At 36.0% G+C, this 19909-nt stretch overlaps 1 protein-coding gene across 2 annotated transcripts in view; it reads right to left on the minus strand.

The window, feature by feature from the left end:
* The window catches only part of tle2c (TLE family member 2, transcriptional corepressor c), a 61833-nt gene that overhangs the window by 12350 nt on the left and 29574 nt on the right, over window positions 1-19909 (minus strand). The window contains exons 5-9 of one of the 2 annotated variants that reach the window (XM_087240040.1): window positions 19894-19909; window positions 15296-15370; window positions 14179-14377; window positions 9195-9211; window positions 4484-4618 (exon numbers count right to left, since the gene is read on the minus strand). The exon at window positions 19894-19909 is cut by the window's right edge and continues 47 nt beyond it. In XM_087240040.1, the coding sequence (XP_087096166.1) occupies window positions 4484-4618; window positions 9195-9211; window positions 14179-14377; window positions 15296-15370; window positions 19894-19909 (442 nt within the window). 2 annotated transcript variants of the gene reach the window in all.

Below are 19909 nucleotides of genomic sequence, written 5' to 3' on the forward strand. Positions count from 1 at the left end.
ACTCATTTTACATTGCCGAGTCTTGTTATCTGTCACTTGTAACACTACAACGCGTTTTCCCAGTCTGATTATCTTGTGTACCGACCGTTAGCCTTGTTAGCCTCTTTGTCTTTGCCTGCCGCCTGCCTTTCTGACCTCTAGCCTGTATTATGTGACTATGATTCTGGACTGTCTCCAAATACCTGTTTGCACCTGTGTTGACTATCACTTGCCTGACTTTGAATAAACCTGCATTTGGATCTTACCTCAGTTGTTGGTGTTACTCCCCACGTTACAAATGTAGATTAAAATGGCTCATTTAAATTCCGCCGAAGACATTCAGAAAATGTGTGCTACCCAAATAATGACTAAATGTAAGTCTTTGAGATCGGGTTTCTCAAGCCAGGTGGCGCATTAGACCAGGGGCTCATCTCCTGTTTCCAAAATGCATCACAAACTGCTTGAGAAACTGTTCTACTATGACAATTGGGGATGAAAATAAATGATGTTCAATAAGATGTACTTGTGTTTACTAACTGTATATTTACACATGAAGTTTGAACTGTCGGCCTACATAAATTCCAAACAGTGATTATTGATGACCTTAATCCGACTAAAGTCATAACTGAACTAAACAGAAATGGAATTAAGACATGTGGAGTATGTATATAATAGTGGCATTACTGAAGTAAACACCGCAATCAAACTATTACCATCATATAGGGCTTTTCGCCATATTTTCCGACAAGATCCACACAAGCGCCTGTCAGTAAAGGACCGCACACACACACACAAAGAAGTTTTCTTCTTTCCATTTAGCGCGCGTTATTAAATTCCGTAACACTCTCACCAGTCCTTACTCCCTATTTGTGTCTAATACCCCAGATTGTCACGGGGGCATGAATGAAATGTTCATGAGTGAATCTGAAGCTGCCGAACTGCAGTTATAGTCACCCAAAATTACAGGAAACTCTTACATGAAAGCACTTCAAGTAAACACCTTAATTATATTATTGTCAATTAGGGCAAATTACTATTATTACAGATGTCCATGTAAGTGTAGTCAGTAGTGTCTTCGAAGTAAGAGAAAGATCCAGGTATATATATATATATATATATATATATATATATATATATATATATATATATATATATATATATATATATATATATATATATATATATATATATATATATATATATATATATATAGATATATATATAGATATAGATATATATATATATATATATATATATATATATATATATATATATTTATATTTATGTATAAATACACACAGGCATGGATATATTTCAGAAAATCTTTATATATTATACATGTATATACAAATTATATCTAAATTGTAACAAAATAGTTTTGTACGTTTTGTTTCAATAGATGTGTGTATCACATAAACATAATAAATGTGTGTGTGTGTGTGTGTGTGTATATATTTATATATATATATATATATATATATATATATATATATATATATATATATATATATATATATATATATATATATATATATATACATATATAATACAAAGTGGTTCATTCCACTGTGGCAACCCCAGATTAATAAAAAGACTAAGCCGACACGAAAATTAATGACTATATTATGTCAAAACAAACTTTAATTGTGAAAAACGTTTATTTTGCAATTAATTTTTGCCCAGCACTAATTAAAAACATTTATGTTATTTTAACTGGTGCTAGTTTTACTTAGTTTAGCTTGAATTTGTCAAATAAAATACAAAAATAGAAACTAATACTACATTAGAAGACAAAAAATGACTATGTGAGCCATTACTGTGACATAACTTTCAAAAAAAAATTCAATTCATAAAAACTACAATTGCATCCAAGTAAAAAGCAAAAATAGCATTTGTTTTCTAATTTCCCAGCTCTAAATATAAATACTTACTGTCGACTAGTTTGTGTCAGTGTTTGTGTCACTCCAAGCACACAGTGAGAAACCTCTGAGATTTATTAATACTTAAAAACCTGAAAAATGCACTATGAGCAAGGAAAAAGCCTGATCTGTGCAGTTTCCCTCTGATTCGGCGAGTAAATTCACAAGTCGGTGATCAGGGATGAAATGATATGACTTTAAATAAATAATGAGCATTAATATTCAATGGCAAAGTCTGCTGATCAACGTGAAGCACAAGTGAAAAATCACAGACTTCAGGAACACCTCTATGTTTCTGGTTGTACAGATAGCTCTTTTATATGTGTTTATACAGCCTGATCTCACAAGGAAACGTAAGTATTTTACGTTTTGTCAGTTTAGTGGCTAATTCGTACGACTTTGTACGAGTTCAGTCGTATGAAAATGTATGATTTTAAAAAAGAGGCGTGGCACCCAACCCCACCCCTAACCCCAACCGTCATTGGGTAATGATAAAACCGCACTAAATTTTACGAATTAGATTGTACGAATTCCTATGAAGTAATCAAAAAGTTACGAATTGCTGTGAGATTGCGTTGGTTTACACGTTGTACTTTATTTCTACAGCCACAAACTCCATATCGAAAGTCTTTAAATATTTTATATTTGCTTTCATTTTCTGTTGCATAACTACTATTTCTCCATGATTTAGATTGTTAAAAACATCTATTGTTACTATTTTTACTTTGTTTTGTTATTGTTGTAACTATTTCAAGCTCAATAATCGTTGTGTAAGTGTCTCACTGGATATCCTCACACTGTGTATTGGTAGGTAGGTTACATTATTTATGCCCGAAGGTAGATTTGGTTTGCAGTCAAGAGTCCTCATCTTGCCACACAAAGGAACTCACACAGTAACAACAACAAATGCACATTAAGGGCTCTATTTTGACGGTCCATGTGCAGAGCGCAAAACGCAGGGCGCTAACACTTTCAGGGCGTGCAGAACGCATTTTTGCTAATTTACGGACGGGAAAATGCGCTTTGAGCCCAGGTGCATGGTCTAAAAGGGTTGAGTTTATTTTCTTAATGAGTTATAGGTGTGTTTTGAGAATAAACCAATTAGAGTCTCATCTCCCATTCCCTTTAAGACCCAGCTGCGTCACGCCAAGAGCGCATTCGCTATTTACAGGACGTAAAGTAACTCTAAGTGGAAAAAATGAGCATTTCACTAGCAAACAGTTAACAGTTGACAGTTTTTTAACAGAAAACTGTTAAACAGAGCATCTACTGCGTGAGAATGAGAGATAATGGAAATACTTTCACATTCGCTCTTGGATAGGGAAACCTTTACACACAGACATCAGTTAGCCTATAAATAATTAATTTAGTTTGTTAAGTGCAAAGATTTGTTTCAAAACTATTTCTAAATTCAGTTCTAATTTCCAGCAAACTAATAAATGAACAAAAATGACCAAGTGTGGTCAAAATACTGAGTTATTTCCAAATACACCTGCCATGCCCCATATGGTCTTAAACCTGACAGGTGGGCAAATCTAAGCTTTTTTTAAATAAAACAAATATAAATATGGATATAATAAATAATACTGCTAATAATAACAACATTATACAAAAGCAAATTGTTATGAATGAACTGAAAAAGCCTCCCGAGATGAAGAAGACATAAAAGCAGTGGTTTTTCATATTTATGTAGGCTAGAAAATAATATGTTTTGTAATATTTAATCCTTTATATTTATATTCTATATCTATTCTTATTATATACTATATATATCCTTAATATTTATTGTTTTTTCATATGTAAAGATATTTGCCTATTGCTCTCTTGTGCGTATTAGGCAGTGTGTAAGCGAGGCGCAACTCTGCGCCGGAGTTTAGACCAGGTTAGTTTTGATCTAATGAAAAATCTATTATAGTTTCTCAAAATAGCGACGCACCAGCGGTCCGCCTCAGAACGCCTTCCTTTCTATTTTTTATAGAAAAATGAGCGCTAATGCATTTGCTATTTAAACAGCGTAGCGCAACGCCTCAAAACGACTCTTGCGCCAAGCTGAAACTACCAAAAGACTATTGCGCCGGGTGTATGATAGGGCCCAAAGACATAAAACGTAAACATAAAGAATAAATAAATAATCACTTTAAGTGTCCCCCCCCCCCCCTCCCCCAAGTAAATGTTTAAAATGATCTAAAATATACAAGTCACCGAAACACCTCTGCTTTAGTCTGTGCCTAATTTAAATGTCTAATGGCTGCTGGTATGAAGCTATTTTTGTATCGTTTCGTTCTACAGCTTAATACTAGAAACCTGCGACCGGAAGGAAGAAGCTGAAACTTTGAGTGTAGGGGATGAGCAGTGTCATCTAAAATTAAATTTGTGATTCTCTTTAGCTGCCTAGTGTACACAGCCTCTAGATTGGCTAGTGACACCCCGGTCAGCTTACTGGACCACTTCACTATTTGATTTAGTGAGTTTTTATTTTTGAAGGAAAGATTCTGTATGACTCTGTATGTGACAAATAAATTGTGAATTAGAAATGAGCTGGAATGTGTGTTTAGAGAATCAGAGGCTGTGTGTTTTTGACTGACCCGCCGTGTCCGTCCTGCGTCTGAGCCGCTCCGTTTACTGTCCAGATCAGAGTGAGAGGAAGAGGAGGAGGAAGGAGGGGGAAGAGCCAGACGCAGACCCACTGACCGATGACCCACCGGTGAACCACTGCCGCTCTGAAACACACACACAATATACATGACAGAAACGCGCTGTAACCTCACACTGTGCAGTACAGATCACATCATTCAAACTACGGCTATATAAAAACAATTAAAATCAATTAAGCTCAGAAATTTAAATAACATAAATGTTTATGAATTAAGACATTTTCCATATTAAAATATTTTTTTCCCTAACATATTCACTGGGGTGTATTAATTTTGGCACAGTGACCTTAATTTATTTAATTAGATTAGTTTCCGTTTTGGCTTTGGTACTGACTAATACAATGTATATACACAAATCTTATATATAGTTGAAACCAGAAGTTTACATACACTAATAAACACTTTACATACATATACACACACACACACACACACACACACACACACACACACACACACACACACATATATATATATATATATATATATATATATATATATATATATATATATATATATATATATATATATATATATATATATATATTTATATAAATATAAATATATATATATATATATATATATATATATATATATATATATATATATATATATTTATATATAAATATATATATATATATATATATATATATATATATATATATATATATATATATATATATATATACATACATACATGCATACATACTGTAAGGCATACATACTGTAAGGCAATGCAATGTGACTGTATATCGTCACTGGAAGGACACTAAGGCACTCGGCCTGCAAACTCGAGCGATGCACGACCTCCCACCACTGACAATATCCAGTCACATCGCACTGTTACTCGTGATATTGCTCACATATATAATTTTTATTATTTAGTATATTTATATTGTTTATAATATATATATATATATATATATATATATATATATATATATATATATATATATATATATATGTATGTATGTATGTATTTATGTATGTATGTATGTATGTATGTATACACACACACACACACACACACACACACACACACACACACACACATACACACATATATATACATATATATACATATACATACATACATACATACATACATACATACATACATACACACACACATATATACATACATATATATATATATATATATATATATATATATATATATATATATATATATATATATTATAAACAATATAAATATACTAAATAATAACAAAAATTATATATGTGAGCAATATCACGAGTAACAGTGCGATGTGACTGGATATTGTCAGTGGTGGGAGGTCGTGCATCGCTCGAGTTTGCAGGCCGAGTGCCTTAGTGTCCTTCCAGTGACGATATACAGTCACATTGCATTGCCTTACAGAAGCTTCCAACTAAAATTGAAAATAAAATAATTCATTTTTTATATAGTGTAATTTTTAAATAAATTACTTTAATTAAGTTGTATAAATAAACATATACATACATATATGCATGGCTTTACATTAACACCCGCCAACCCGACCAATGCGGGTAGATTTCAGCTTTGGCGGATTGGACAGCTGCTCCCACTAGCCACTGTGGCAGGTTGGAAATCATTTTTGCATTGCACTTTTTTTAAAGCAGGGTTCGACAATAAGGATGGCCCAATATGCGTGCAAATGTGATCTTAGAATCGAGAAACAGCAGGACTGAAAACAATAACAAGACAAAAATTGTTCGAGACAAAGCAGGTGAATACCGTATGATAGGATGATTTCTCGTGCGCACAGGTGACGGTTTAAAGCGTGCACGCTCCCGTTTACTCGCGCTTTTTTTCCGTTCACTTGCGGTCAGTTCTCTGTGAAAGATTAGACAAAAACGATGCTTGTGTACCCACAGTCCTGCTGCTTTTAAGAGATCAAGATTGAAATTATATATATATATATATATATACATATATATATATATATATATATATATATATATATATATATATATATATATATATATATATATATTAGCGCTGTCAAAATTAGTGCATTAACGCATGCGATAAAATTGAAATAATTAACGCATAAAAATTTTTTTACGCAATTAACGCAGTTGCAGTTTTTTTTTACTTCCTGTTGTGGTGGACGTGTGCTCAACATGCAAGACGTGGATAAGACCAAGGAAGCACTTTTTGAAGGCAAGTTTGAGTATAAAACAATACGTCGCATCACCAGGCTCTCCAGAGTTTCAAGCAATTTCGGGTGTTTCATTTTTAACTTTCGACTTCTGTTGTAAGTTGATACCACATGGCGAACAGAAAGAAAATCCTCCGCATTTCGTGACTCGGTGTTCCTTTAAGGTAATAAAATCACTGCTTAGGCTACACGGTAGAATTTTAATAAGAGTATACTCTTAATCATGTTAAAATCGGAGTTTTGGAGTCTTGTGTGAATGTACTCAGAACGTCTCTGGTGACGTCGCGAGCTGTCAAAGACAGGGCATTACTCTGCCTTTCAGCATGAGCCCTCCAAGCGCGCGACATAGGCTACCTGAAGAGCTAGGAGGGATGCGGGGGAGAGGGGTGTGCAATGTATTTAACGACCGGTTTGCGAGAAATTATTATTCATTTGCGGGCATTTGGGAGTCTCTGTGCACTTGCAGGATACTCCTAGTCTTAGCAACTGGATGAATGTAAAGGAGGATTAAGCAAAATTGTTTCTACTCTATAATTAATGTTCTCAACTCACAGCAATAAAACTTTACAATGAGTGCAACAGTTTATATTCTATAGTTTATTATTATAATTTTTCATTTTCCATATCTGCAATTCCTGTATTTTGGCATTTTTTTGCAGTCCACTTAGAATCCAACATGGAAATCAATGTTTTCTTTATTGGCATTGATTGTTTTGAAATTTAAATGTCATTAACATGCCTGTGTTTTTATTTCTGTAATAAATATATCTGTCAAGCCAGGATCTTGATGGTTTATTGTGGGTATGTTGTTTACATAAAGAAATCTGTGTTACAAGTTAAACAAAAATTATATTAAACAATTATATTTAGAATTTAAATAGTTTTTGTCTTGCGTTTACATTAAATTTAACATTTGAATAGCCAAAATTACAAGTTTCAGTATTTTAAATGCGATTAATCACGATTAATATTTTTAAAAAGGTGCGATTAATTAGTTCAATTTTTTCAATCGATTGACAGCACTAATATATATATATATATATATATATATATATATATATATATATATATATATATATATATATATATATATATATAAGCAACAGCAGCAGTCACTGCTTTCGTTTTAATTATTCTCAGGCACGTGATCATCCTTTCATTATCACTGGTATGTTTTTACCTGCTTTCTTTTGCTTACAGTTATTTTTTTTAATATAGTTTAATTATCATCCTTTACAATAACATTTCTTTAATATGAGATTAACCAACCATTTGTGTGTAGTAACTGCTGATCTGGGACAACACAACATCTAAATCAAGTCATTTTAGCATGTCAAAGTCACATTTATTTATATCAAATATATTTTCCAAACAACAAAATTGTGGCTAGTGAAAATGGCAAGTGGCTAGTAATGTTGGCAATCTACTAGCCACAGTGGCTGCTGATTAAAAAAGTTAATGTAAAGCCCTGTATGTGAGCAATATCACGAGTAACAGTGCGATGTGACTGGATATTGTCAGTGGTGGGAGGTCGTGCATCGCTCGAGTTTGCAGGCCGAGTGCCTTAGTGTCCTTCCAGTGACGATATACAGTGACATTGCATTGCCTTACAGAAGCTTCCAACTAAAATTGAAAATAAAATAATTCATTTTTTATATAGTGTAATTTTTAAATAAATTACTTTAAGTTGTATAAATAAAATATACATACATATATCATATGTGATAACAATATGTAAATGTATTAGTATTTTTTTTTCCATTTGCAACTGCATGGATTCAATAAAGCTGACTATTAACGAAAAGGCATTACAATGATGGATGATACATTATGCAGAAACAGCTTCACATTATGAAACATAATTCACATAAACATTACGTCACACTCTTTAGCCATTAAAGGTGTAAATAAACATTTGTGTAGGTATTAATAAGAGCGATTGTGTATTTTAAGCTATGTCAGTCATTAGCTATAACAATAAATTTACAGGTTTAAGGGTTGGCTTTTCAGTTGTCAGGTTACAGAAACAACAATCAGAATCAAGTTGCATTTGCTTCTGGTTTGTTCAATGGTGTATATCTTATTAAACCCAGTTCTCCTTTGATTATGAATATTAATGATTATTCACACACATGTATCATGTCTGACACTGACGAAAGCTCATAAATAATAAACGTATGCACATATTAAACAATCACAGGCTGAAATGGTTTTTCTGTTAGATATTAAAAATCATTATGAAAATTAACTTAAACATAAAACGAAAAGCATAAATGCATAACTCCAGTGCAATTCTTTAACCCTTATTAATGAAAATGCTATATATATACACATAAATCCAATCCAATATCGCAGAAATCCCATCAGCCGTGCAATCCTTACAGAAACAAGAGCATGTAAACACACAAATAATCCACCTCAGCCATCAATGCACCAATCAGAGACACAATAAACACACACTGAGCTTTAATACTCACCCTGTTCGCCGCTCCGTCTGCAGAAACAAACACAGACAATCATCGTGTTATCTTCGGCTTTTTTATAAACATTACAGACATTTTCAGGATTGATTTCAACCTAATGACTGGAGCACATCTGTCCTGCAGTTTAGGGCTGCACGATATTGAGACTGTGATATTTAGTTTTTCTGTAATATGAATATCAGTTGACAAGATGGGTTAAACAGCTGTATTTGGAAGGAATTCATTCGTAGGTTTACACGGATCGAGATGAGTTTGTAGTGGAGTGCATCTGCATTAAATATGATGAACAAATTATGTAAAAAATGACAGAACAAAAATGCTGATGATGGAGGCAGTGCTTTATGGTTTTCTGGAGTTTAAATGTAATACTTTATGCAATCAAACTATGTGATCAAATGCAAAATAAGTAATTACATTTAGTAAATTAATTTAGTTTTCGTTGTACAAGCGAAATCACAGCTGGCCTCTGAGTTTCTCCTTGCTACGTCACACTTAAGCTCTGATTTGTTGATGAATAATTAATCAGTTTTTAAAGTTTTATATTGAGATATTCATTGCATTGCATTGCACAGCATTACAACACATATTACAACATCTCTATTTTTTTCTTTTTTTTTTTTGCAAAAAAGAATTCAACAAGTTAAATAACACACATAAAATAAATAAAATGTAAAAAAATAAATAAGTAATTCGTATAGATCCAGAATACACTTTAAAACAACATCTAACCCTTAAAACCCACCTCACCCCTGGGACTAAAGCTTATGCAGTACTGTTGGTGTGACCTTCACCATCTGGGTTATTAACCTACGCTTTCAAGATAGAGGAGAAGAGGAGACCAAATCTTGAAAAATTTTTTCAATTTCTTTGCTATAAGAAATCTGATCCTTTCCAAATGTGCTCATTTAGTTCATTCTTCCAGCCAATATTTAAATGATGGGGATTCTTTTGATTTCCAAAATCTTAGCACCAGCTTCTTTGCCACAATAGGGTTGTAAGATAGCAGATCAGGGAATCAGGGCCGGAGTGGGACTCCTTTTCAGCCCTGGAGTTTCAAGCCTTAGACCGGGCCATCTATTCCACCTATGTTCTATTCCCAGTTATCCCCCATATTCCCTATTCTAACTTTTAAACTTGGAATGATTAAAAATACAAAAAAAAAAAACATTATAGTCATCTCTCTTAGGTGTAATTTACTTTTAAAGTATTTTTACAGTTCAGTTTTAGCGATCTTTCTGTTTCCAATTGCGCTCCTTTCGCAGTGCACTTTGAAAACATTGATGTCATTTTGAACACAGCCTCATGGCGAAAGCTATATGTGACCTATTATTTAAAAGTGGAATTTGTTACATCTCCAAAGCTTGTGAAAACAAAAAACACAGCAAACGTTAATGCTTTTAATTTTATAATGGGTTATTAATTAAGTATCTGTACTGTATATGACATGGGCCTGTTGGTTAGAACATTTCTGCAGTGGTTTGCATGTCAAATTGTAAAAGTAGACTTTTAAAAAAAAATAAATAAACAAACAATATCCTACTTAATAATAATAATTATTATTATTATTAATATTATTATTATTATTAATGATAATAATAATATTATTATTATTAATATTAAAGTAGGGTTTTTTTATTTCCTAATAAATAATATTAAATTAATTTCTTAATAAACAGCCTCATTATTTATTTATATGATTTATATATGAGATTAGAATACATGTTAGCTTTTTTTTAAGTGATTTTATGTTTTAGAATAGAATATGTAATGTTCTCAATAACATTAGTAAAGGAAACACAGACCCTATATGTGCCATTTACATATATTTCAGTTTATATGGAAAGCGAGTGCATGTTTTTTACCAAAACTGATATTGGATTTTATTTTAAATGCGTGTGCGTGTAAAACAATATAATTTGCACAAAAAAATGATGGGGTTCTTCTTTAAAGAAGCTGTTACTTAACCCCGTGTAGAGCATCATTATGGGCGTTTTACGTTATAACTAACGTGGTTCAAGCGATGGATCTATGAAAGAGAAACTATGGGTTTTGGGAAACACTCGTCACTACATCGTTCTTTTCCCAAACGATGCATCATACTATGATAGTTCAGCTGCGAGTTACGTCGTTTTTTGGGAAACGCACCCCTGGTCGGTGATGTCGCCAACTAATTAAGCTAACACGAGAAACTTGCTTGAAGGAAAGATGAAGGAAAGTGTAATTCGCTCATTCGCAAACTGCGTCACAAACTTGAGCACTCACAACTACAGCTCTGCAGCTGTAGTTAGAAACATAGTTCCTGGATGTGTTCTATTCCCACTTATCCTCCCATCATCATCATCATCATCATCATCATTAACATTGTTATTATTAAAGTAGGATTGGTTTCATTTCCTAGTAAATAATAAATATTACATTTTATTTCTTAATAAACAGCCTCATTATTAATTTATTTATATGATTTATATATGAGATTAGGATACATGTTAGCTTTTGTAAGTGATTTTAGGTTTTAGAATAGAATATGTAATGTTCTCAATAACATTAGTAAAGGAAACACAGACCCTATATGTGCCATTTACATATATTTCACTTAATATAAAAAGTGAGTGCATGTTTTTACCAAGTCTAATTTGGGATTTTATTTTAAATGCGTGTGCGTGTAAAACAATATCATTTGCACAAAGAATTGACGGGGTTCTTCTCTAAAAAAGTAGTTTCTCCACCCTGTTTAGAGCATCATTATGGGCGTTTTATGTTATAACTAACGTGGTTCAAGCGATGGATCTGCGACAGAGAAACTACGGGTTTTGGGAAACTACATCGTTCTTTTTATGATGCATTGTACTATGATGCTGTGTTCACACCAGACGCGGAACGCGCGGATAAATCGCGCTATTCACGTGTAAATTGCCACGTGAACATTTGAATTTACTCGCTTCATTCGCAAGTCAAACCCCGCTTCATTCGCGCATCAAATCTGCTTCATTCGCGTGTCAAATCCGCTTCATTCGCGTGTCAAAACAGACGCGGATTCGCGTGATGGGCAAAGCTTCTGTCTACCCGTTGACTCTAGCTTCATAGCTTAATAGCTAACATGTGTTTTATGAAGAAAAAACAGTGTTTATGTGCTTTATGAAGACTGAAAAACAGTGTCGATAAGTTTAGGGTCGTGTCTGAGTCCACTACATCCTTTCAGAGGTGCATCCAGCTCTTTGAGCTCATAAACTCCTCCAGAAACTGAACCTGGATGACGGAGGCTTTCAGCGGTGCTTCTGACTGAGCCAAGCCCAGTTTGATGACTTGTTGTCGGTGTCGCCATCAACAGGTTCTACGTCACAATCACACCACCACAAGAGCAAGCTCCTGATTGGTTAACGTGGCGCGAATGTCCGCTGAAGTTCAGATTTTTGAACTCGAGAGATTCGCGCGAAACGCTCATTAAGCGCGTCAAACGCGCATAACGCTCAATTCGCCCCGCGCCATTCGCGCAATTCGTGTCATTCGCGCCGCGCCATTCACGGGTATCGCGCCGCAGGATGTCTATTCGCTTGTTTGCATTGACTTAACATGTAAATCACTTGACACGCATTCCGCATCTGGTGTGAACGCAGCATGATAGTTCAGCTGCGAGTTACATCATTGTTTGGGAAAAGCCCCTCTGGTTAATTATAATCCCAGCTCAATATTGCGAATCCTGCAATGTGACTATTTCAGATTCGCTCATTGTGATATTGATGTTGATCTATTGTGCAGCCCTAACACTGCTGGATGTGCTACAATCAGAAAATAAACACAAATCACATTTACAACTCTTCAAAATCTACAAAGCAGACTTTATAAGTGATGAAACTTAAAGAATGTGCTTCTTCCTTAAAGAATTTACAATAAATCTATCAAAAAAGCTCATCTTTTTAAAGTGGAAACACATCTCTCCACCCTTAATGCATGGATAAAGGAAGGGTTTACTTGCATTAAATCACTTACTAGTTCTTTGACAAGGTGTGGCGCCCCTTTTTAGATTATCTGCTGGCTAACTTTTGATTCTTAAGCTGAGCAATAACATATGAATACACATTTATTATTAATTTTTTATTTAATTTGATTGACATTTTTACTTATAAATTATGTTTATTTAGTTTTCAATGGGAAGTTATAGGCCGTTGGGAAGTGTTTTTGGGGGGAGTGTCAGCAACAACATGGAAGGATAACTATAAAATAAATGTTGCAATTGATATTCCATGTAGAAACCTAATAAAAGAAATTTGAAATAAAAATGCTGCTATTTGAGCTGTAACGTTCTCTACATAATCCCTTTTGAGGTGGAGGAAAATACACACGTTTGCATATTTAGTATGCAAAATACGGTTAGGCCTCATGGGTTAGTAAAGACCATCATTTTGCATTAATTAAAGGAACATTACACTTTTTTTAGGTTCATTTTACAGCTCCCCTAAGAGTTAAACATTTGAGTTTTATCATTTTTGAATCATTAGGACGTGGCTGGAGCACTTTTAGCTTAGCTTAGCATAGATCATTGAATCGGATTAGACCAATAGCATCTCATTCAAAAATGACCAAAGAGTATTGAGAGTTTGACTCTTCTGTAGTTACATCATGTAGTAAGACCGACAGAAAATTAAAAGTTGTTATTTTATAAGCTGATATTTTGGCAGCATCTTAATATCTTGAGAGTTTTTAATATGCGAGGTGTTTCTTATGCAGCATTTATAGGGGCTGGACAGTAAATTTAACATTGTTCTCTCTTCTCAGCTGACGTTCTCGCTGACGTTCTCAGTCTTACACTCTCTTTTCTTTTTTTGGAAAGTTTTCATAACACAATCATGAAGTTTTTCTTTTATTATTTCAGCAAAGAAATGATTTGTTGTACACTCCCATTCACTGCGCTCTAAGTTTTCCCAACTATAATGACAAACCCGGAAATGTGAAAAGGGTCCATATCTGTGCGAGTCTGTACCTCTGGATTCGAGGGCCTCGGGGTGACTGAGGTCATCTTTAGGCATCAGGTGTGGAGGGAAAGGAAAGGCTCCGGGAAGAGCCATGAGTCCTGCACCGGCGCCCAGACTCAGCCCTGAGGGGTGCGGTGTCATGGGGAAACCTGGCGCATGATGGGACAGATGCTGGAACTGCTGCTGCTGCAAACCCAGAGCATCAAACTAATGTAAAAGACGACAATGGATGAAAACACACCACAGATATTCAGATGCAGACAATTATTAGCCTTTATTATTATATTATATATATTATTAATGATTAGCCTTAATTAGTAATAGAACATGGATGGATGGATGTATGGGTGGATGGATAAATGGATAGATGGATGGAAGAATGGGTGGATGGATGCATAGATGGATGGATGGATGGAAGGATGCATGGATGAAAGGATGGGTGGATGGATGGACGGATGAAACGATGGATGGATGGATGGATGGATGGATGGATGGATGGATGGATGGATAAATGGATGGATGGACAGACGCATGGAAAAATGGATGGATGGATGGATGGATAGACAGATGGATGGATGGATAGATGGATGCATGGATGGATGGATGCATGAATGAAAGGATGGATGGATGGAAGAATGGGTGGATGGATGCATGGATGGATGGATGGATAGATGGATGGACAGAAGGATACATGGATGAAAGGATGGGTGGATGGATGAAAGGATGGATGCATGGGTGGATGGATGGATGGATGGATGGATGGATGGATGGATGGATAAACAGTTGGATGGATAGGTGGATGGATGGATGGATGGATGGATGGATGGATAAATGGATGGAAGGACAAACAGATGGATGGATAGGTGGATGGATGGATGGATGCATGAATGAAAGGATGGATGGAAGAATGGGTGGATGGATGGATGCATGGATGGATGGATGGATGGATGGATGGATGGATGGATGGATAAATGGATGGATGGATGGATGGAGGGATGAATGGATAGATGACAGCATAAATAAAAAATCAAGTTTATTTGGCTTGTGACAGGTCATTGGTCAGGCTGACGAAACGTTGGCCTGTGATTGGTCAGACAGTAAACGGATGTTTGAAGTGAAACTCACCCCGATGATGGCGTTGAGCTCAGCCATGCTGACGTGTTTGGATCTTTCCACTGCCTGAGCGACCTGATGCTGATGCTGGAGGAACACACAAACAACACACGTGAACACAAAACGGACATTCAGACTTCAAGACCACGCATACAAAACAAACACACACACACACACACCACAGAATGATATAGACTAGATATAGAATATAGAACGACAAACAGACAGACAGACAACCTGATATTCAAACTTCAAGACCACACATGCAAAACTGCACCCGATGGGGAAACCTGCACCTTTCACTGTGGAGAAACCACAAACAAAGCAGAAGCATGTGTGCATGTACTATATGTGTGTGAGTGTGTGTGTGTGTGTGTGTGTGAGATGGGTGGCTGAAAGGAGCTGTTGTTTTCTCTGCGGCGGCGTTGATGCTGATGTTCTCAGAGGCCCTTATGATTACAAAATAGCCAAATCCACTCAGCGGGGCTTCGAGAAGAACAGCATGAAATATTGATCCAGCAAAGAGGAGGGCGACTGGAGGCTCTCGCCGATGACCACCTCTACTGTTAATAATTCACGTGTAAACAGCCAGGGGGGAGTGCGTGTGTGTGTGTGTGTGAACGTTTTGGTGAGTGTGTGTTAGATTGTGTATGTGTATGTGTGTGTGTGTGTGTGTGTGTATGTAAGTGTGTGTGTTAGTGGGTATATGTATGTGTGTTAGAATGAGTGAGAGTCTGTGTGTGTTTGTGCATGTTAGTGTTTATGCGTGCGTGCGTGCGTGTGTGTGTGTACATATCTATATATATTTGTATGAGTATAATATTTGTATATGTATGCGAGTTTGTATAAATGTGTGTGTGTGTGTGTGTGTGTGTGTGTGTGTGTGAATTTCTATATATATATTCGTGTGGGTGCAATATTTGTATATGTGTGCGAAATTGTATGTATGTGTGTGTGTGTTGTGGCGAGTGTGTGTTAGAATGTGTATATGTGTGCATGCATGTATGTGTGTGTTTAAGTGGGTATAAGTGTGTTAGAATGGGTAAGAAAGAGTCTGTGTGTGTGCACAGTAGTGTGTAGGCGTGCGTGTGTGTGTGTGTGTGAGTATAACATTTGTATATGTGTGTGAGTTTGTAAGTATGTGTGTTGTGGTGAGTGTGTGTTAGAATGTTTATATGTGTTTGTGCATATGTGGGTATTATGATACCTATGTGGGTATGTTAGAATGGGTGAGAGTCTGTGTGTGTGTGTTTGTGTGAGTATAATATGTTTATGTGTGTGTGTGTGTGTGTGTGTGTGTGTGTGTGTGTGTGTGTGTGTGTTTATATGGGTATATGTGTTAGAATGGGTGAGAGAGAGTTTGAATGCGTGTGTGCGCATTAGTGTGTATGCGTGTGTGAGCTTAATTATATGTGTTTGTGTGAGTATATACATGTGTGTTTGTGTGTGAGTATATATATATATATATATATATATATATATATATATATATTAGGGGTGTAACGATTTATCGTTGTATGATTTATTGCAATGCAAAAATGTCACAACATGCATCGTGGCGTTATGACGATTTGATTACGATATGACGTCCGTTTTCTCTTATTAGTTGAGCTGTTTGCACTTGAGCTACGTTCCACCTGCTGTTGCATGTGAGTTCAGATTGCAGCAGCAGTAATGTTAGCAGACCAAGATGAGTGGAGCTGAAATAGAGGATGGCCCATCCTCTCAAAATCAGACGTCTGGCAACATTTCGGTTGTACAGTCATTTCTTTAGACTTTTTGACACGCATACTGGGACAAACATAGCCTAAGTTTTAGTCTTCACTGTGATTTACATACTTTGCACAGCGACAGGGATACCTCCTAATGGTGTTGAAAGAGTCACATACTGTATTTATAAGGTACAATTCACCCTAAAATATCATTCTGTCTTCATATAATGATGTATTGGCGGCCGCAAAATCACACATGACGTGAGCTGACAGTGAGCTGTTACTACAGAGGGCGGACTTTGATAGGCGTGTCTGCTTCAGTGAACAGAACCTGCAGGTCGTGACTAACAGGCAATAAAGTAGTAAACAACATTCAGTTTGTGGAACAGAGTGATCGTTCTGGAGCCGCGTGGGAAGTATGAACAGCAGTGGAAATGAAACCGAAAGCGTACACATTATTTAAATAATCATATCGCATTTTAGAGTGCGACGAGCATTAATTCTTTTGAGTACAGAGGTACACAAAAATGCACGTCAACATGAGACACTTGATAGTGCCGACATCAACGACTCAGAAGAAATAGTAAACCTGCCTAAACTGCTGAAAAGAGTCACGACTGTCCTGTGTAATAAAAAGACGGCCGCCCTGTCACTCATCATGCCCAACATGAAGACAGCCATCCATAAAAACCTCTCAGACAGATACACATTAGTTCAGGATTATCTTATACAGTGGCGTAGCGCAAAATGCGGAGGCCCCCCTGCAGGGATCGCTGACGGGGCCCCCTGATGAAGAGAGGGGGAGATACGTCATACGTCAATTTGCATATCACTGACGTCATCACGTTTTACCGTTTCTGTTTGTTTAACAGCCTATGGTTAATAAAGGGGCATTTATAATTGCACTACACTTTATATAAGCATGTTTATTTAACTAAATGTATTGCTGTTTGAATACAGTATGTCATTATAGATGTGTAGTGAATGTGCAGTAATCTCTCATATGTAATAAACTCAGACAAGTTCAGAAACTGTCACTAAAATATCTGTGATTGTGAACAAGAAAAGAATAAACGGTCCAATTAAATTGTTAAAATAAAGGAGAAGTAGATTGGTTTGACTGTACAAGGGAAATACCTTCACACTGCCTGTGCTAAATCATTTGTCGTCGGTACGCAGAGGGGTGATCTGCTCTCGGGCTGCAGGTGGGAGAGGCTGCTGTACGAGGACTGACTGGGCCGCCTGTCAGTGCTGTGAGGCGGGGGAGGGGCCGGCGGCATCACACGCAGCTCGTTGAGAAGAGTAGGGACGGTACAGTATGGACAAATGACAGTCTAAAAAAAATCTCCAATAACACAAAAAAGTCGCTAGATTTGTTGCTAGGGGGTCTGAAAAGTCGCTAAATCTAGTGACAAAGTCGCTAAGTTGGCAACATTGGCGGCAAGCAATCAGAATGAAGTAGTCCACCGCTTGAGAGGTGTTCAGAGAACACAGACGTGTGAACTTTGGTTCCGACCACAGTTGTTCCCAAGAGTTTGATTATTGCGGTTGCCGGTGGATTATTGAAAATTGCGACAACGCGGGGCCCCCTAAACACGCGGGGCCCCCAGGCGGTGCGTGCCCTGCGGGCCCGTCCACTACTCCACTAATCTTATAGAACTGCTGATTACCTGGAAATGTAGAATTTTTTTTTTTTTTTGCACACACAAAAAAGCAAGTGACCAAGCAAAGCCTTGAGCTCTTACTGTTAAATTCAATTGAATTGAATCATTTTAATAATATTTTACAAGAAGTTTTTAAATTGTTTTATTTTCCAGAGACAGTCCTGTTTAATTTATTTTCTTAAAGAAGGTTTAGTTTAACAAGTTGAAACAAAAGAAATGCATAAAAATAGTTTACTTGATAATTAAATATTTTTAAATAAAATTTGCATTTCAGTTTAATTTTCAATTTTTATTCCAAATATTGTGATACATATCGAATCGTGAACATTATATCATGATACACATTGTATCATGAGCTGAGTGTATCGTTACACCCCTAATATATATATATATACACACACAAAGGAAGTTTGTGTGTGTTTTTATTTGTGTTTGTGGTAGTGTTTATGCATTTGTGTGTGTGTGTGTGTGTATGCGTTTGTGTGAGTTTATGTAAGTAAGTCTACTGTATGCGAGTGCACATTAGTGTGTAAGAATGTGTATGAGTTTATATGTGTTTCTGAGAATGCATGTGTATTTGTGTGTGTTAGTATGTATGCATGACTGTGTGTGTTTGTGATGGTATATGTAAGTGTGTGTGTGTGTGTGTATGCGTTTGTGTGAGTTTGTGTGAGTTTATGTAAGTAAGTCTACTGTATGCGAGTGCACATTAGTGTGTAAGAATGTGTATGAGTTTATATGTGTTTCTGAGAATGCATGTGTATTTGTGTGTGTTAGTATGTATGCATGACTGTGTGTGTCTGTGATGGTATATGTAAGTGTGTGTGTGTGTGTGTGTGTGTGTGTGTGTGTGTGTGTGTGTGTGTGTGTGTGTATACTCATTAATGAGTATGTGTGTGTATGTGTGGTTGTGTGTGTATGTGCATTTGTGGGTGTGTTAGTGTTTATGCATGTCTGTGTGTGTTTGTGTGAGCATATGTAAGTGCGTGTGTGAGTGCATATTCGTGAGTATGTGTGTGTGTAAGAGAGTGTATGGGTTTACATGTGTTCCTGAGAGTGGATGTGTGGTTGTGTATGCATGTGCCTTTGTGTGTGTGTATATGCATGACTGTTTGTGTAAGTATATGTAAGTATATGTAAGAATGTGTGTGTGTGTGTGTGTGTGTGTGTGTGTGTGTGTGTGTGTGTGTGTGTGTGTGTGTGTGTGTGTGTGTATGCGAGTGTGTTTGCTCACCTCTTGAGACAACAGT

This window comes from Danio rerio, chromosome 2 (genome assembly GCF_052040795.2).
Source record: "Danio rerio strain M-AB ecotype USA chromosome 2, GRCz13ab, whole genome shotgun sequence".
NCBI lineage: Eukaryota > Metazoa > Chordata > Actinopteri > Cypriniformes > Danionidae > Danio > Danio rerio.